The sequence below is a fragment of the Sinocyclocheilus anshuiensis genome, unplaced genomic scaffold (genome assembly GCF_001515605.1).
Source record: "Sinocyclocheilus anshuiensis isolate Anshui unplaced genomic scaffold, SAMN03320099.WGS_v1.1 scaffold848, whole genome shotgun sequence".
NCBI lineage: Eukaryota > Metazoa > Chordata > Actinopteri > Cypriniformes > Cyprinidae > Sinocyclocheilus > Sinocyclocheilus anshuiensis.
The window spans coordinates 415,736-435,542 of record NW_015549628.1 but is presented as its reverse complement, the minus strand read 5'-3'; the positions used below and the strand labels follow the sequence as shown (position 1 = coordinate 435,542).

Below are 19,807 nucleotides of genomic sequence, written 5' to 3'. Positions count from 1 at the left end.
ATCTATCTATCTATCTATCTATCTATCTATCTATCTATCTATCTATCTATCTATCTATCTATCTATTTGTTTAGAGCTTCAGAACTTCATTACCCATCATCTCTCACTCCTGATGCGCGTTCAGTTAGGGGGCGGAGCTTCAGGGCTCCTGTGGAGGTGGTGAGAAAGCGGACAAGTGCGGACAAAATCCAACTGGCAACTAGACGCCGCGATTTTCAATTGGGGACTTTCGCATGTGATGGAATTAAACGAGAAATCCCGGCCGGAGCAGTTGTGCCGCTGACCACACCGCCAGTGTTTTATTCCCGACACGGTCTCCTTCTGAAGAAGGTAAAGTTCAGCTGAACTCTTGCTGTTACTGTACTGCGAGAAGAGACATCAGCGTCAGGCAGTGGATGTATGACTGATGCATCCATCAGTGAGAGCAGAACGGAAGTTTGACAGCGTGTTACAGTGTATCAATAAAGGCGTTCGATGCGCGTTTGGAGGTTGTCGCGGTAATATTGCAACATTTTTAGAATGTTTCCATATGTAACAGTGTCGAGTGCTGCTGGAGGAGGCAAGTGGACCGCACAAGATATCCACAAGATAGTGGATACAGTCATTATTCTACCGTCGGGTTTAGAGTATTAGTGTTCATGGTGTGTCTGGATTGGAGTTTATGGAATAAAGCGGTTAGTTTGGTAAAAAACGAATGCACTGTTCAGTTCGAGGCTGGTGAATTCTGATTGGCTGTTTATTATCACCTGTCGAATTAAGCTTTTAGGTTTGATCTCAGCGTCAAAGGTGATGTCTCAGCTGTGTATGTCTGTGTAGAAATAATTTTCTACACATAAAAACTATAGTTTGATAAGTTCGGCCTCCACATTTAAAACCCCACACAGTAAAAAGAAGCGATTCAGTGTTTCAGGGACAGCACTCATGCATCTGTCATTCCAGCTTCTTTAACAGGCCACATACTGTTTACCTTTTTAATGTGGAGCTTGTATAAAGTTTTAAAAGATTTCCAAGATTCCCAAATACCATGCTTTACAGTTGACAGGGAAATTATATCTTTCCAAGGACTATGTATGGCAGAAACAGCTGGAACAAATCAATTTGGCCAGTGCACTGCGTTTCGTCTTTCTTGTTTTTAGAGCAAGCATTCTTGTATAAACTTGAGAATGGGTTAGTTTTGATTAGCTGTCCATCATGCAATTATTCACCCTGTTTACTAGTCCACTATAAATATGTGGTATTTGACAATATAAACTGACTTATAGTGAGGTGTTTGTCAGTTTGGAAAATATGGAGAATTGTTTCAGGTTTTCCTGTGATTTGCTGTTCATTTGGGCAATTATTGTTATAGTGGGTGTGTAATGCATTATTATTGCTCCTGCACAGATGTCATTGCAGACTATCAACTTTATTTCGGTCACTAAGTAAGGGATAATGTACAGTCAGGCAGTCATTATCACAAAATACACTCCAACAGGGTTTTTATAGCTTATTTGATCTTATCATGTAGCTAAATAAACAACTGGATATTAAATATTGATCAGAGTATTATTTTATTCATGTAGAGATGCAGAAGAACTGATCATGAACATAAAAAAACAGGTTTCAGTGTTGCCTTGTGGTACAGTAATTTTGACCGCTTAATGTCATGAATGACCAATCAGAATTCCAGAAAGATGTGTAATAAAATAAAGTAAACATCTGCATTATTCACTTGGGTTATATTTGAATTTCAAACAGAGCATGAGGGCATGATGTGGTTTATCAATGGAGATTTCACAGGTAGAGCATGTTTACTGTTCAAATAATAATTAGGTATTTTTGAACAAATAAATGCAGCCTTGATGAGCAGAAGAGACTCCATAAAAAAAATATGAAAAATCTTACTGATCCCAAACTTTTTAATGGCAGTGTATATTAAAAATATATTAAAATATAAAATAATTATATATATATACGTCAAAGGTGATGTCTCAGCTGTGTATGTCTGTGTAGAAATAATTTTCTACACATAAAAACTATAGTTTGATAAGTTCGGCCTCCACATTTAAAACCCCACACAGTAAAAAGAAGCGATTCAGTGTTTCAGGGACAGCACTCATGCATCTGTCATTCCAGCTTCTTTAACAGGCCACATACTGTTTACCTTTTTAATGTGGAGCTTGTATAAAGTTTTAAAAGATTTCCAAGATTCCCAAATACCATGCTTTACAGTTGACAGGGAAATTATATCTTTCCAAGGACTATGTATGGCAGAAACAGCTGGAACAAATCAATTTGGCCAGTGCACTGCGTTTCGTCTTTCTTGTTTTTAGAGCAAGCATTCTTGTATAAACTTGAGAATGGGTTAGTTTTGATTAGCTGTCCATCATGCAATTATTCACCCTGTTTACTAGTCCACTATAAATATGTGGTATTTGACAATATAAACTGACTTATAGTGAGGTGTTTGTCAGTTTGGAAAATATGGAGAATTGTTTCAGGTTTTCCTGTGATTTGCTGTTCATTTGGGCAATTATTGTTATAGTGGGTGTGTAATGCATTATTATTGCTCCTGCACAGATGTCATTGCAGACTATCAACTTTATTTCGGTCACTAAGTAAGGGATAATGTACAGTCAGGCAGTCATTATCACAAAATACACTCCAACAGGGTTTTTATAGCTTATTTGATCTTATCATGTAGCTAAATAAACAACTGGATATTAAATATTGATCAGAGTATTATTTTATTCATGTAGAGATGCAGAAGAACTGATCATGAACATAAAAAAACAGGTTTCAGTGTTGCCTTGTGGTACAGTAATTTTGACCGCTTAATGTCATGAATGACCAATCAGAATTCCAGAAAGATGTGTAATAAAATAAAGTAAACATCTGCATTATTCACTTGGGTTATATTTGAATTTCAAACAGAGCATGAGGGCATGATGTGGTTTATCAATGGAGATTTCACAGGTAGAGCATGTTTACTGTTCAAATAATAATTAGTCTTTAGTCTTTATAATCACACAAAGAAAACAAAGTTCCATTCTTTTTTTCCAATAGCGCATAAACTGTCAGTTAAGATAAAGGCAGGCGCTGTCAGCACTCTTATTTATTTGTATTACACTGATATATATTGAGCATGTGTGCAGCCTGTTCCTTATTGATGTTCTCTGGTGTCGTCTGTCATTGATTGAACTGTAGGCTTCATCTCCAGCCGATTGTAGCATTGACTCACAGAAGAGAAATGTTCAGTGGATTAGCTGCGAATGAATACATATGAAAGGATCTGAGTGCATAATGCTCATTATTAGTTCATTTGTTCTGTTGCTTGTGCTAAATTATCTATTAGCCTAAACATAAAGTGATACATAGGCCTATTACTAATATTTTCAGTGCCCCCACAAAATAAATATAAATTTTTTATCATTTAATTGCACAAGTGTAAATTTACTGTTATTATTTCTCCTTTTATATTACAAATTTATTATCTATATTTTGATTAATACTTTTTTGTAAAAAAAAAAAAATGTAATGTACTAAAATAAATAAAAAATGTTAAATTATATGAATAATCATAAATGAAATGATAATAAATTAATAAAGCATTTCTGCTAGAAAATAAAAATATGGTGTTTTTTTCTGTCATTTTCAATCAATTCTGTTAGATGCTTTGTTATAGTTTATGCTTTATTTCTTATAGCATATTTCAGTATTATAATCAGTGCATCATTAAAATATAAAAGAAAGTATAATATTTCATTTAGCAATGAATGCAACAATAACAATACATAGAAAACCACATCTTTAAGTTGCATTGCATAAAACATATGTTCAAGAAACATAAACGGTTGTGGTAACAGTACTGGTCATATAGGACAACTGACATTTGTCATTTGACCTGAAATCTCATGCTGGCCCTGAACCCTCCTTGTTGAGACCCTCAACAGGTCAGATGTCACATACTTGTCCATGAACAATACTGTGATTTAACAGCTATTTTAGTTGAACCAAGGTGCTGCAGCCCGTTAGAAAGACACACGCAATACATTTCAAAGAATCAACAAAAGTAGTATATAAGTGTCTTTTCAGCACATAGCACAGCTGTATTTTCTAGAGCGTTTCTCATTATCCACCCATACAGCAGAAGGACCTTGAATTCCTGTCAAAAACTAGGCCATCTCAAAATGGCAAATTCTCATTTTCTCGAATCCATCCCCATGGTCCTCTCGCTATTATTGTCTCGCTATCTCCACATCTGATGGTAACCTACATATAATGTCTAAATAAGATGAATAAAGGACATAAATGTATTATGCTGATTTTATTGCTCCTTTAATCTGTTTGTTATCTTGTTTGCAGGCACACCGCAAAGTGGAGCAAAATGTCAGACAAAATGTCCAGTTTCCTCCACATCGGGGACATCTGCTCCCTGTATGCGGAGGGATCCACCAATGGATTTATCAGCACTTTAGGGTAAGATAGCCATCCACATGTCATCACCCAGTGTGTGGACATCAGTGTTGTACATAAGAGGAACTTGATGAAAATATAGGAGCACAAGAGGAAGAAGAAAATGAATGTACAACACTCAGAAATGAGAAGTAACTGAGAAATGTTTTGTGCAGTATGTATTACAGTGTGGATTTCTGATGCATTTTCAGTGGGTTATGATGAATGCCGGTTACTAGAGCATTGCTGGGTGGTCAAAAGTCTCTGTTCTGGTTCTTAAAATTCAGATTGGGATATGGGAAGCGTTTTCTCCTTCCTAAAAGTTGAGATGAAACAGAAGTAGCGACAGATCTTTTCTGCATTGTGAATGATGAACATCCAAGTGTAACAGATTATGGAAAAATAAAAAAATGTATGGTGGAGACTTGGTTCACTTCATCAGATGTTGATTGGATTTTGAGGTGTGGGCATTGAGCTTAAAAAGTGGAGGCAGATCAGTCTGAAGGGACGGGTGTAAGCGCACTAAATGATTGGAGAAGTTCTGCATATGTCACCAGAGAGAAATCGGTTGTTTCACTGGACGATCCAGTTATGATATTTTAATTAAACGATAGATAGGTAGGCACTTTAAAAAAAGGTCCCTTTAGTCCACATTAACTGACAGTGCATGGATTAACTAACATTAACTGACAATGACCAATAGATTTGTTACAGTGTTTATTGATCTTTGTTAGCATCAATCAAAAAACTTCAACTGTTTAGTGTAAGTTCATGTTAGCTCAGGTCTATTAAATATTAACAGACACAGCTTTTAAAAATGTTGAAATTAATATTATTAAATAATTTTGTATTGTTAGTTTGTTAACTAATGTAGTTAGTATCTAAAAACTGATGTTCACAAATGGAAACTTATTGTCCCCTTATTGACCATGTCATCCAATTTGTTCATGTCTTTCTTTCTTCAGTCGCACAACAAATTAAGGTTTTTGAGGATTTTTCCCCCATATTCTGGACTTCAATGGGACCCAATGGGTTGAAGGTCCAAATTGTGGTTTCAATGCAGCTTCAAAGGGGTCTACACAATCCCAGCCAAGGAATAAGGGTCTTATCTAGCGAAACAAGCGGCCATTTAAAAAATAATTATATATTTTTTTACCACAAATGCTCATTATGCACCAGCTCGAACCTCACGCATTACGTAATCACATTGGAATAAAGTGACGTATGCAGAAGTACCGACCCTGTGTTTACAAAACGAACGTGCAAAGAAAGTGAAAAAATGACAAAAAAGGGTAAAACAACGATGTCAGACGAAAAAGGGTAAAACAACGATGTCGGACAATTTTGAAGTTGTAGGAGAAAATCAGATGGAGCTCGGTACTACCTCTTCCTACAACCTTTCCAACATGAATACGTAATATCGCACACGCGCATCGCAGAGCTAGTGCAATACGAGCATTTGAGGTTAGATAAGACCCTTATTCCTCAGACTCGGACTCAACTTTATTGTCCCGTTAGGGAAACTAAGATTGTAGTGTACAGTTCCAATACACTAACCATATCCATGCACACATAACCATTACACCCATAAAAGCATACAATGTAAACATACAATTTCCCAAACATACATTAAAATTCAACCAGGCACTACTTAAGTTCGTAAATTTTGGATACCAAATACATTCTCCTCCCCACCAGACTTGGTCAATAACTTAATGGCCACAGTAACAAATTAATCTTTAATTCTTTTCGTCCAATATACGGGAACTCTAAAACGACGGCCTGATGGCAGCATCTGAAACTCAGTATGTAGTGGGTGGTCAGTAGCACAGAGAATGACCTGGGCTTTCTTAACAACATCATTTTGGAAAATTTCAGTAGGCCCAGTTTGATTCCTCGGCTGGGATTGTGCAATTATCAGTACATTTTTATTCTGGAAGTGAACTAATCCTTTAAATCTATATTTTTTTTGCTATGCTAATTGCGCACAATTTAGGATCAGTCACGTTACTGAAATGTCTGCAAAAGTTTTCAGGCCAAAAAAGTCCTATGTCAGTAGTTTTGTGATGTACTGTATGAAGCACAGCTCACACAGAAGTCCCTTTCAAACCAAGCAGCTTTCTATTGGTCAACACAGTGAATGCACATAACCAACTTCTGCATCTGCATGGAGAACTTTTTTTGTCCTTGCTCAAAACACAGTTCATGCAGACTCCTATTAAAATAATGTGATTTTACCTGTAAAATTTTGCTAAATGTAATGCCATTTTAATACTTCTATATAGCATTATATTTCCTCCACTGGAAAAATGACCTGTATGCAACCCAACAGTTTCATCAATTAGAGATATTAATATTAATACTGGACAAAATGTTGTTTAGAATGACAGATAGTTGACGGTAGGTGTGGTCTCCTCCGTTTACGTTTCTGTATTCTGATCCTGCACTTGAAGGAAAGGGAGCCAAGTCTCAACGCTGCCCTCCTCACGTCCTTCCTCTGGAAATGAGATTGTGCTGGCAATCAGCCCCCTTTGCCAGCCTGCGTGATGTGATCACACACACACACACGGCTACCGCACGTCAGCCATCCATGGCAACAAAAGCAAGCGTTTGGCTTTGAAGAACAGAACATTGAATGATCTCATTTGTCAAGACGCCGTTGTTCAGTTGTTGTGCATTGTAATCACTTTCTCTGCCCTGCTACTGTGTGCACATCCTCATGAGCCACAGCTATATTTAGCTGCACTGGTGTACGTAGTGTGTAGTGCTTGTCTCGGTGCCACCGAGCGACCTTAGCACGGATGGGATAATGAGCCACCTGGCCTACAGCTGGGCACAGGGAACCAGAAAGGACACAATGCCAGTGTGATGAGAACTGGCAGTCCTGGTGCAAATGGACTAAAGACCAAAGCCACCTGTACATTATCCACTGGAGATTGTGAAATTCACTTGCCAGGTTGCATTTATGGTGAATAGATGAAAACTGGATGCAAATTACATACAGACTTGTTGCTGGTTCATTTGTATAACTGTGCTTTAAAACCCTACTGAGTTGCCTACATAGACAGCATTTGTAGGCCAGTTGTAAACGGACAAATAATTTGAGTAGGTTCAAGTTGGATGTTCAAACACACCTGTGATGATCAGCAATACCGTGTAGCTTCCTTTCATTACCATTCCAAATGTTTCTAATGTTTTTGAAAGAAGTCTCTTATGCTCACCAAGGCTGCATTTATTTGATTAAAAATACAGTAAAAACAATATTATTCTGAAATATCATTAAAAATGGAAATAACTGTTTTCTATTTTAATATTTTAAAATGTAATTTATTCCTGTGATGCAAAGCTGAATTTTCAGCATCATTACTCCAGTGTGACAGTGTCACATGATTTTTATTATTCTAATATGCTGATTTGCTGCCTGAAAAAGATTTCTTATTTTTTATCAATGTTGAAAACGTCTGTGCTGCTTAATATTTTTCATTACTCTTTAAAAGTTTAAAGGAACATAATTTATTTGAAATTATTAAAAATATTTTCCAACATTAATATAAATGTCTTTCACTTAATGCCAATTTAATGCATCCTTGCTGAATAGTATTAAATTATGATACTATGTTCAATAAAAATCTATCTTACTGATCCCAAACGGTAATGTATGTGACTATGATGTCTAGAAATGCATGGCACAGTAGGTTGGATTTTTACTTTTAATGCTTACCCTTTAAAAATGACTACATTTTTAAATAAATATTACAATACTGTAGTAATTTATAAGATAAATTATATATATATATATATATATATATAGGGTTAGGTTAGGGTTATAATACTTTGTAGTTTTAATTTTAAAGATATGCATGTGATGCCTGAAAATGCTGTTTAGATTAAATTGTGTCTATATGAATGCACATTTGATGCCCAGCAAAACTGCGCAAGTTTATTTTGTACATTCTAATGCATGTATGATGCCCAAAAATTGCAGTTCAGGCTTGCAGCTTAGTAGGTTTTGAAATGCAGCCAATAATATACAGTATAAGGTCATGACCAGACGCTTGCTTAGAGTTGCAGTCAGAGATTTATTGGATTTTAACTTTAAAATATTGAGATGGATGTTACCACAGACAGTCCCTATTACTCCATATGACTACTGATAAATTAATGACAGTCTTGTTTGGCATTTTTGGACATTCCCAATCTTTCATCCTCTCACATATGTGGCCCAAAAATCTCTGGTTCCTTCTTTTCATGTTCCCTCCTCCATTCAAACCCAAACAAGAGTTGTTTTGCTTTCTGACAACACTATATCCCTATTCTCTGTCATTTTTTTTTTTACTTGAGACTTGAGAGAACATTATTGAATGATAGCAAGAAAATACCTTGAACTTATATGTCAGCTGTGGATTTATTCGTACAGCCATAACTGACTCACTTTGGTTATAGAATATGTTTGTCACAGTTTTTCATAACCAAACAGAAGTGTGTTTAACTGCTTTGTGAAATAAGAGTTAGACTGCCCTTGACTCATTCTGGATTTTAGAGATATAGAGCAAGTATAATGAGAGGCAAATTTTGGTGTCATTACATTATCACTGAATGATTGGATCAGTCTAAATTGACATTTGCTCATAATGAACGGACAAGATAAAACCGTGGCTCATACATTCAAGCAGATATACCTTTCAGGAAACACAAAGGCCTCTTGATTTGCTAATCGTTTCTCTTTCTGTACGCTAATACTGTAATACTTCACATGTAAGAAATATAATATAAAGAATGTGCATTTAATTATTTATTTAGTTTTTTGAGCCGGTGTCTGCTGGACAAATTCATTCTAAATGTGCAGGTAATTTCTTAGTATGATTTTGTATTCATTATTTTATACATTTTATTTAATTTTTATTATTTATTATTTAAAGGCCCTTAAGATTTTGTCCTTTTTCTAGTTAAGAAAGGTTGTAAATTATAAATGTGTGTATAGTTTAAAATTTAATTTTTTCAACGTTTATAGGTATGCAATAGATGACCTCTACAAAAATGTCATGTTGGTTGCATATTTCTTTAAATATTGTATCTCTTTTTATCATGCTGTCAGTTACGAATAGCACTGTAGTACTTTGAACTCTGAAGTTTCTTTTCCCCACAATCAGTGCAGAAAAAGTGAAAAATAGCTGTATAAAAATAGAAATACTCAGTATGCTGCCTCCAGTTAAGTACTCTGACTCATGTCTCTCATCTTTGCAGTCTGGTGGACGACCGCTGCGTGGTGCAACCAGAATCTGGGGACCTAAACAACCCTCCTAAGAAATTTCGAGGTAAGGCTACATTTATGTCTCTCTGGAGGTGTTATACGGAAATGTTTTAGAGATTTCTGTTGAAGATGTGCTAAACTTACCCTTATTGCCGTAAGGAATTTTTGTGTGATATCTACTTGATCAGTGTTGTTATGGTATTTCCCTGTTGTGTGACTGTAGAGAGATATCTTTTGTTTCACGTTTGCTTTTCTCAACACTATCGGTTGGGTTAGGTTTTAGTGTAGGTGCTACAATCACTGGACATTTCATTTCCCAACGTTCTGTGATATGTACAACAACCAACACAATAAAACACTTCCAGATTTATATTAATCTGTTTTGGTTAAATCTGAATGTGCTTTTAGTGCAACTCCATAGGACATTTCACTTTGAAAGTGTTGCAAAAAGCAACATATCATTTTGTAGAAATGTCGCCACAGGCACGTTTTTTCCAATAAGCCTGGGTTGTGTTTTTTTCTTTGAAACCAAGCAAGGTAGTTGTCAAATAGGAGACCGCATGCAGGTGCTATAAGCATACATTGCCTGTGTAACACTTTTAAATGGTGCTATATAAAGGTGCTGTTGTATATTTGTGTTTCACTCGGATGGAAGATGTCTCACCCAATTTTGGCAAATAGAAAAGCCAAAGATAGTGTAGCGCAATAAAATGTGATGCATTTGCCTATTGAGAGAAAGCTCATAAAGTTTACTTCCAGGTATTACACACCTGTCTGTCATTTTTCGGTGAACTTGACCTTGATTAGCTGGTTCAGGTGTGCTTGATGGAGCTGGAAATAAAATTAATAGTAATGGAGCTCTTCAGGAGCAAGACTGAGCTTTGACTTTACCCTTTGTGTACTGGAAAGAAGACTGATTCTCTCCTTAAAGGTGAAACCTGTCAGATGTTAATGAACCTTGTCCTCTGGGCTGCTGTGTGGAAACTGAGCTTTAGGCATGCTGAGAGAAACCTCTGGGTCCCTTCTGCTCGTATATTGATCTTGTGACAGGCTGTCACGTTGTAGCATGACATGTTGTCTCACTCTTTTACCAGTTGGTGTGTATTGGGGTTGTGACGGTGAGGAAATTTTCCCACCGGTTAATCGACGTGTGACAACACCGGTAATACCGGTATCACCGCGGGGGCGGGGTGTTCCCTCTTTTCCTCGCTTTCCTTCGCTTTTAAATAGCTTGTAAAAGCGGTGTGCCCATTTTACTTTCACTTTAAAATAGCGGCAATTCGGAGTAAAGCAATTGTTCGTTTTTAGTTCGTTTGAATTTCCCTCTTTTTCTCGCTTTCCTCCGCTTTTAAATAGCTTGAAAGCGCCGTGCGCATTTTACTTTCACTTTTGAATTAGCGGCAGTTCGGCGTCAATTGCTTGAATGCAGCAACAAAATACAACGTCAAACTCACTTTAGCGTATATATAAAAAATAAAACTTTTATTAACAAAACAAATACAAATACACCATGCTATAGGGCAAGCTATGCCTAATATAAAATAACAAATAACTTGCATAAAGTTTAATAGGTATACAAAACTGGAAATAAGTAAACATGTATAGCTAATATATATCAAATAAACTGTTGCGGCTTAACACCGGTATCACCGTCAACACCGTCTATCGCGGCATGCCTAGTGTGCATATTTAGTGCATTATCTTCCCACCTGTGTCCAAGGTCTCAGTCAAGATGCAAAAGCTAGAGATGCTCAGATCAGGATTTTAGAGCTGATTACCGATTTCTGAAGTCCAGATTATAGGCCTGCATCTTTTGTCTTTAAAATGTGATTATGTTGTGTGTGTAGCTGAGAGATCCTGTCATAAAAATGTTAAATATAATATGTATTTATGATAAAATATATGGATACACATACAAAGTTACTTACTGTATATGTTACAGGCATCATCAGTTGGTATTTGGCTATTTTATATCCATTATGCATGTGCTTTAAATATGATGTTATAGCAATTATAACATTAACAATTTCATATAATCACCGCAAATGTCTCATAATATATGATTCCGAGGTCCTCGGCTACAGCTGATACTTGTTATATTTAAAAGGGAAAGTCTGAAGAAACTATAGAATTGTAGCTTGTTTCCCTTTGTCTAAACGATTGCATAGAACATACCTATCTGAGTGCCAAAAATGCCTTTTTCCTGAAGTCTGCAGTTTCTGAAATATGGTTGATTTAACACAGAAAGACTATATATACGTGATTGTTTCTGAAATCGTATTAGCTAAAACACAAGCATGCAAATAGGATTTGAAACGTGTGTCAACTGGTAACTTAACTGTCATTGCCAGCTGTTTGAGGCTTTGCCTGTGAGGCTGACACTGCTGCTCAATTCTGGCTGTTTAATATCTGCAGTCTTTGCCCATTATGTGACGTTGTTGTTGATGTTTTAACACGCTCGGCTTCACACTGTTGTATTACCATTTAAGTCCAACTGAGGTGCTTGAAGGCACATACTGTATGTAGAACCTTTTTTTCTTTGCAATCCTTGCATTTTTGAGGGCCGTTTATATTCTTCATAATTGCAATAAAACTGGCATTTGGCTTCAAGTCAGTGATACTTTCTGTCCAAGTCTGTCTTGCTACAGCATGAATCTGCTGAGGCCATGACGACATCCTCCTCTGAGAAACGAGACTTTCTGCATATTTGTCTTTTGAGGAATTTGAGAGAGCGATCAAATATTCTGCACTTCAGTGTCATTTTTTTCCCTCCTGAAGTCCATTTTGAACATTAGCCATGGCTTCTTGTATCAAAAACAGTTGTAATTTAGTTTGACATTTTTCCTCCTTTCTCTGACCCTTAAAATTAAACTGTCTATTTTTGCTACCGTGCCTTTAAAAACTAGTTCATCCAAGAATGAAAATGTATCATTTACTCCCCTTCATGTTGTATGTTCTAGCTGTTCTTTTTCTATGAAAGTGAATAGGGATATTAAGCTTGCAGAATGACAAAAAAAGCAACGTAACGATTCATGAATGTGGTCCATATGATGGTCAATGTATGTAGCCTGTTGTGTTTTTAAAAGATGTTTTTAATAAGTCTGCTTTTTTCATAAAAAAAATACAGTAAAAATGGTGAAATATTATTACAATTTAAAATAACATTCCTGTGATGCAAAGCTGAATTTTCAGCATCATAATCTCCAGTCTTCAGTGTCACATGATCTTTCAGAAATCATTCTAATATTCTGATTTTGTGATCAAGAAACATTTCTTCTTCTTCTTCTTCTTCTTCTTATTATTATTATTATTATCAGTGTTTTAAACAGTTGTGCTGCTGAATATTTTTGTGGAAACTGATTTTTTCCCCCACAATGTAAAAGTCTTTACTGTCACTTTTGATCATTTTAGTCCTTGCTCAATTAAGTATTTCTTCAAAAAAATAAATAAATGACCCTGAACGGACTATAGCAGGTCTGGTGCTGTCTCTGTCTGTGTCTGTCTCACACACACACTAATAAAACAGCAGGGGCTCCAGACCTCCAGAATGAAGCTTTTATGAATTCATTAAGCTTGTGAAATGATCTGATCACCTGGAATAGATTTATTTACCTAATTGAAGGTCACTGAATTGAAAATCGACCTTGTGTCAACGTATGAAGCTGAGTGTGTCAGTCAACCAGGGGCAGACTTACCCATTAGGCAAAGGTAGGCGACCGCCTTGGGCCCCCAAAAGCCAAGGGCCCCCTAAAATGCTTTTCATATAGGATATGCGCATTAAGCGCGGACACGCGAACAGTTGCTGTTTACGGTGTTTATTTCCACAACAACCGTCCGAGTCTGTGGCGCCTGCAGGTGTACGGCTGTACGCACTGCGAGTACCATGAGCGCTCAGACTGACCTGAGATTTGCCCCGCAAACATTTCAGCAGTTATTATAGGCCTGTGTGTCCTGTATTTCTGTCAACTGAACCCATGCCGTTAATTATGAATTTATCAGACTTTTGCATGCCAAAGTCAATTTCGGGCCCCATTCCTATATTTTGCCTGGGGCCCCCAATTCACTAAATCCGCCCCTGCAGTCAACTGGTGGCTATTTATATAGCTGGTGCTTTTGGTTTAGTCTTGTCATTTGTTTTTGTCTATTCATTAACTATGGCACATAACCAAATGTTTTTGCTGAAGGCTTAGTGTTATTTTGATTTCTAGAAGCAGCTATGGGATATTCCAAACAGCGGATCATTCACTCTGACACTCTGGTTGTTCATGAGGATAAGTGAATGTGGCAGATGGATGGGTCTTTGTCAGCTTGTTTTGTATGGCTGTGTGTGTTGGCGTTTGTTCTGGAGTTCATTGTGTGTATCTTAGCATATCCATGTGTGCCTGTATGCATATTTTTTCAGCTTCATTAAACCCAGATGGATGGGAAGCGGAATTGTCCATTACTATGGCTTCAGCTTGACTGACTTTGATGGACAGGTGTTGTGTTTTTATAGTGGCTGATGGATAAAGCTGAGAGTCAGACACCTCTAGTTAGCTGGATGGATAGTTGATTGCCTGTGTTTTATATCCTCAAAAACGTCAGGGAAGAGTCAAATATGTAGCTTTTAATGTTGGTTAATGCTACACTCTTTAAAAAAAAAAAAAAGAGTGCTTCACGATGCCATAGAAGAACCTTTTTGTCTAAATGGTTCCATAAAGAACCTTTAACATCTGAAGAACCTTTCTGAAACACAAAAGGTTCTTTGTGGCGAAAGAAGGTTCTTCAGATTATAAAAAGGTAAGAAAGAGATGGTTCTTTAAATAACCTTTGACTGAATGGTTCTTTGTGGAACCAAAAATGGTTCTTCTATGGCATCGCTGTGAACCTTTTAAGCACCATTTTTAAGAGTGTAGAAGATCAAAGGTTTCTTCTTATATTGAATACTCCAGAGATATTGCTCTTTAATAAACACAAATTTATTTAATGTTTTGAGATTTTTTACATTTATTTTATTTTATGAGATTTCATTTTATTTTATGAGATTTTGTTTATTAAAATATCCACATCGTTTTTGTTATGTGGAACTTTACAATTTATTCTCATTTTTATGTTTATTTAACTTTATTGCCAAATAGTCTTTAGTCGTGCACAAAACTACGCTATGCTATACACTAAAACGGACTATTTGCTAGTCAGTGGGTTTCATGATTAATGATTAATTAGCAAATTGCAAAAAAAGTAGACAAACTAGTAGAAGTAATAATTTTAAAAAATCTAGATAAAGTAGTTAGCATCAATTGACCAGTGTAAGTGTATAGTGTAAGAATGTAGTACTATAAGGTTTGTTTAACATTTTAGAATATTTGGAATGATTATTTTTAGCAGGAGAATTTACTACTAGATATGACCAAGAAAGTGGATTTTATTGGATTGGACAATTGAAACTGGATAAGTAAATAATTTGCCAGAATAAAACTAGAAATGTTCTCTTTAAGAAAGTTTGTAAGAAAAGCATCTGTAGCATATAAACAACACAATTTTGTTGTGGTGCCTATAAACAGCTTACATGTTAGTACAGACACAGAAACAGATGTTTCCATTCAGTAAGTCTGTCTGAATCCAGACAATTTCGGTAGTTTATGGCTAAACTTTTGGTTTTGATTTTAATGTAAATTTATATGACATTTGGATGTAAATTTTATGATAATCATGAAATAGTTTTCAGTCCCTCATTTCTCATATTTTTATAATTTATAGATGCTGTTAGGAAATACTCAATGCTGCAAACTAGAAGTCACTTTTAAATAACATGTTTTCTGGGTTACCACACTGAGTATTTCCTTACCCAGTTTCCTTACACTGTTCTTCATTGATGACACTGTGGTAGCTAACCATTAATGCTTCTTCATACACTAACAAAAAGAGGGCCTTCTCCTTTAGCTGTACTCCACCCAGCTACTGTTTCAGTCTTTTGTCATCTATCAGCTAGACATCTCTCGTCTGCCCTCTTCTGCTACTTGACACACTGAGTTTATCCGAAATTACTTCAGTTTGCCGAAATTAAATGGCAAAATCCTCACACATGCTTATGTTTTCATTAAGATCATTTCATAAGCTGCCAGATGTAAGATCGAAGAACATTTCTAGCCTAGAGTTCAGCAAATGACTGGCAGAATTTATTAAGGGGCTATTTCACCTAAATATAAAAACTCAGTATTGAGTGGGTCAGTATTGCCCACATGTTGTAATTTATATTTTAATCTTATAAATCTTATAAATATTTCATCTTATTTAAATACTTTCCGTACCCACTGTATATATATATATATATATAATATAGTATATATATTATATATATATATATATATATATATATATATAATATATATTAGGGCTGTCAGTCGATTTAAAATATTTAATCGCATCATTGTCATGAGTTAACTCGTGATTAATCACAAATGAATCGCACCTTTTTTATCTGTTCTAAATGTACCTTAAATTAATACTTTTCAAGTTTTTAATACTGTAATCAACAAGGGCATGGACAAATATGGATGCTTTATGCAAATGTTTGTTTATTATTAGTGAAACCATAGTTAAAATATAGCATGACGACTAGACATGTTTCAAAGGTCATAAATGTTTTTCATAGAACTTTTTCATTCTTTGCACTGAACAATTTACTTACACAAGCCTGTTTACATTTTTGCACGACAAGGCAGCTCACTTCTTCTGAACATGCAAAATGTACATTTATTATTTATTATTACATTTGTTTGCCTCTCTGCGCCCACATACTGTATTTTGATGCAGCTAAATTCTCAATAAAACTGTTTTTATTTAAATATTTTACTGTTTCTGTTGTCAGACAACAGAATTAATATGAAATAGTGACTGAAACGCGACCCATTAAGACTTCATAGCTCTCCCTTCCAAGATGTTAATCTGCACAGAAATCCTGATTTAAAACCGAGCCGTTGTCTGATGAAATCAAATAGGCTACAAGATAAAGACAATAGCTGTGCTGTGATTTCGGCTATATTTTCATGTAAAATTAGAGAAGCAACATAATATCTGTTTTATCTGAAAGCGCTGCTCCTCTCTGCCACTCGCTGAACAGAGCAGACACAGATAGAGGTGTGTGTGCGCGCTGGGAAAGAGAGACCTCGCGCTCGCGCTGCAGTACCGACAAGTCACAGAAAATAAATAAGGTTTGGCCAAACCCTAAAGATTTCTTGCTAGGTGCTTTTTTAAAAAAAAAAAAAAAAAAGTCACTAAAGGGGTCTGAAAAGTTGCTAAATCGCTAAGTTGGCAACAATGCAACTCCATTTTTCCAACTATGGGTTAGGCCACGGGTCAAGCAGAAAATGCGTGCTGCGAATTGCGCGTTAATAAAATTTGTATACACACCTCCCTGTTAGCCGGTTTAACCAAAAATCTGTATCACCATTTTTTTTAGGATTCTGATGGTTTTTCCCTCACTGTGCCTTTAAATGTATCAGATTGTGTGAACAGTTGCAGAACCACTGCATTTTAATCACGAGTCAAACAAAAATGCTACATATAGTATGAGCAGATTTTGATGTAAATTAGATTGTATAATTTAAAATATAAGCAAAAACAGAATGGTCTGACCGCTTTGTGAAATTATGCTACATAAAACACATCTTCACGAAACAGAATCAGCAGACGGGCTGCATGAAAGCTCAAATTCACACACTGTCAGCAGGTGGCGTTTAAGGAACAGCAGTGATACAACGTTTCTCTGGTTACTGCTGCAAAGAAAGCAGCGCTGAGCTTTTAAATACTACATTAATATGCATTACATGGAGGTAAGGTGAAAAGAAAATACCATCTAAACTTTTCTGAAGACAGTCAGTTCTCCCCAGAGAGACATTAATATAAACCCCTCACCCCCCCCGAATATTTCGAATAATGTGTTCTTGCTCTGCCTGCTACAGTATTTTCTCCTTTTTGTGTTAATCTTCAGCGTCTCTGGCTTCTGGTAATGGCCGTTTACACTTGGTTTATTTGTTAAAGAATTAGTTGTGTGTTATTAATAGTTCTCTAACCATTATTCAGAAGTGTTGATTTAAAAAAAAAAGAAAAATACTGTGTAATATATATATCTACTGTATATATATTAGGGATGTGCGGGTCTAGTCGACTAGTCGACTAAACGGTACAGCTCCTACTAGTCGACACTGAAAACAATAGTCGATTACACGACAGAAAAAAAACAAGAACAAAAACAAGATTTTATCATTCACATTACCATCATTTTAACATTGCATTTAAAACATTTTAAATAAGTTAAAATAAAAAGTTTGAAAAGTAATACATTATTTTTAAAAGTTTATCTGGGCGGAAACTGCATTTTTACCTCAGACCTCACATACGTTTTCTTCGTGTCAGTTGCGGCGAGTTCAAAAATGACCACGCAAAAGACGAGAAGGTGTGGGATTATTTTTAATTAGAAGGAAACGGAAAGGTTTTGAGTAAACTGTGTAATGTCAAGATATATATATATATATCCTAACAGGAGCAAAAGTGCAGTTTTTTTTTTAAGCATATTTCATGAGTTAAATATATTCTGAAGCACAATATAAAAAACTCAATTTAGATAAAAACAACACTTATCAAAATTAGAGAACACTTTCAGATACCTCCCAGTTCTTGGTGTTAATCTGGCACCACATGCTAATTTCCTTAATTATCTGACAAACCCTATTTAACTGGCAGCCTAACTATCCAGTTTTCACTGACTTTGCAAGATGGACGGCTGCTCTAAAGTGACTGAAACCCTTTGACAGCAGGTTGTGCAGATGAAGGCCAATAGTAGCCATAGCAAGAGAGCTCGTTCCAAATCTGTGATTTCTTGAATATTGCATCTTTACAATGTCACTAACTCATTCAAGTCCCACAAAAAGGCTGGTCGTCTAAGAAAGGCAAATTCACGAGAGGACAGGATAATGCAGAGAGTTTCAGTGGGCAGTCAGTTCAACACTTCGTGAAAGGTGCAGGAGAAGGTGTCATGGTTTGGGGATGTTTTGTGCAGCAGAAGTTGGGCCTCTTATACAGCAACATGGCAGAGTGAATGCAAATGTTTATCAGAACCTATGCTAAAGTCATTCAAAGCAAGGGCCTCCTCCACACTAATTTTTGACTATTGTAACCTTCAGAAATTTTAGCTGTAGTCTTTTTTTGTGCTACAATCATTGCTTTTCTCTAATTTTGATCACTGTGCTTTCCACAAAATAAAGGTTTTTTGTTGAAGTGCCTCTGTTATTTTGTAAAACACTGTTCTACCAGCATGGTATAGCCAAAACTAAAATTCCTTCAAACTTTGAACGATGAAAATTAAATTATTTCTTGATATTATATAAAGTGTTCATAAATTGTTCTCTAATTTCTAATTTATTTATTTTATTATATACAGTGAATATATAAGTAAATAAATAAATATAATCCTAAAAGTCACAATCCAACACATCAACACTGAACCTTTCAGGACATGAGCCAAGCACGGATCTTTCAAGCTGTTTCATGGCACTCAGCGGGTGTTGCATGCTTCAGTCCAAAACAAGTAAAATAAAAAGCACCCATCCATAAAAAAAAAGTGTCTCACACGGAAAACGTGGACGGAATCGCAGAATCCAATCATATAAATGGAATTTACTGTATTGCACGGAATGTCACGGAATTTGTCCAAGTTTGGATGAATTAATCAAAAGTAGGTTAACACTTAAAGTCGCAATATGGACTAGTATCTGTAAATATTAAGCTGCAAAAATACTATTTAAATATGAATCCAGCATGTTCTGCGTGTCTCTGTGTATGTAAATGGCACAGACGCGCGGTGTTGTTTTCTACACATACAAAGTGTGCGACACTCGCGGTGATTTCAGCTTCTGTCATATCACTACATGAGGACATAAATACATGAACAACATCTCCAGAACTGCTCTGACTCCCTCTAAGAGTCACTTCATGAGCATTTGACAGTTTCATTGGAATAAAACTATCTTCATATCATTTACATAGACCTACAGGAACAAGTTCCTCATGGCAACCCGTCAAAATATAAATTCGGGTTAGCTTAATGAAATTATCAGAAATATATTACTGTGGTGCAGTATG

General features: G+C 35.9%; 1 protein-coding gene across 1 annotated transcript in view; it reads left to right on the top strand.

Moving 5' to 3' along the window:
- Positions 1-102: 102 nt before the first annotated feature.
- The window catches only part of LOC107659525 (inositol 1,4,5-trisphosphate receptor type 1-like), a 167,435-nt gene continuing 147,730 nt past the window's right edge, over positions 103-19,807 (top strand). Inside the window, exons 1-3 of the mRNA XM_016448504.1 lie at positions 103-330; positions 4,345-4,458; positions 9,679-9,749. Coding sequence (XP_016303990.1) covers positions 4,367-4,458; positions 9,679-9,749 — 163 coding nt within the window. The 5' untranslated portion in view covers positions 103-330; positions 4,345-4,366. The remainder of the gene's footprint in view (positions 331-4,344; positions 4,459-9,678; positions 9,750-19,807) is intronic.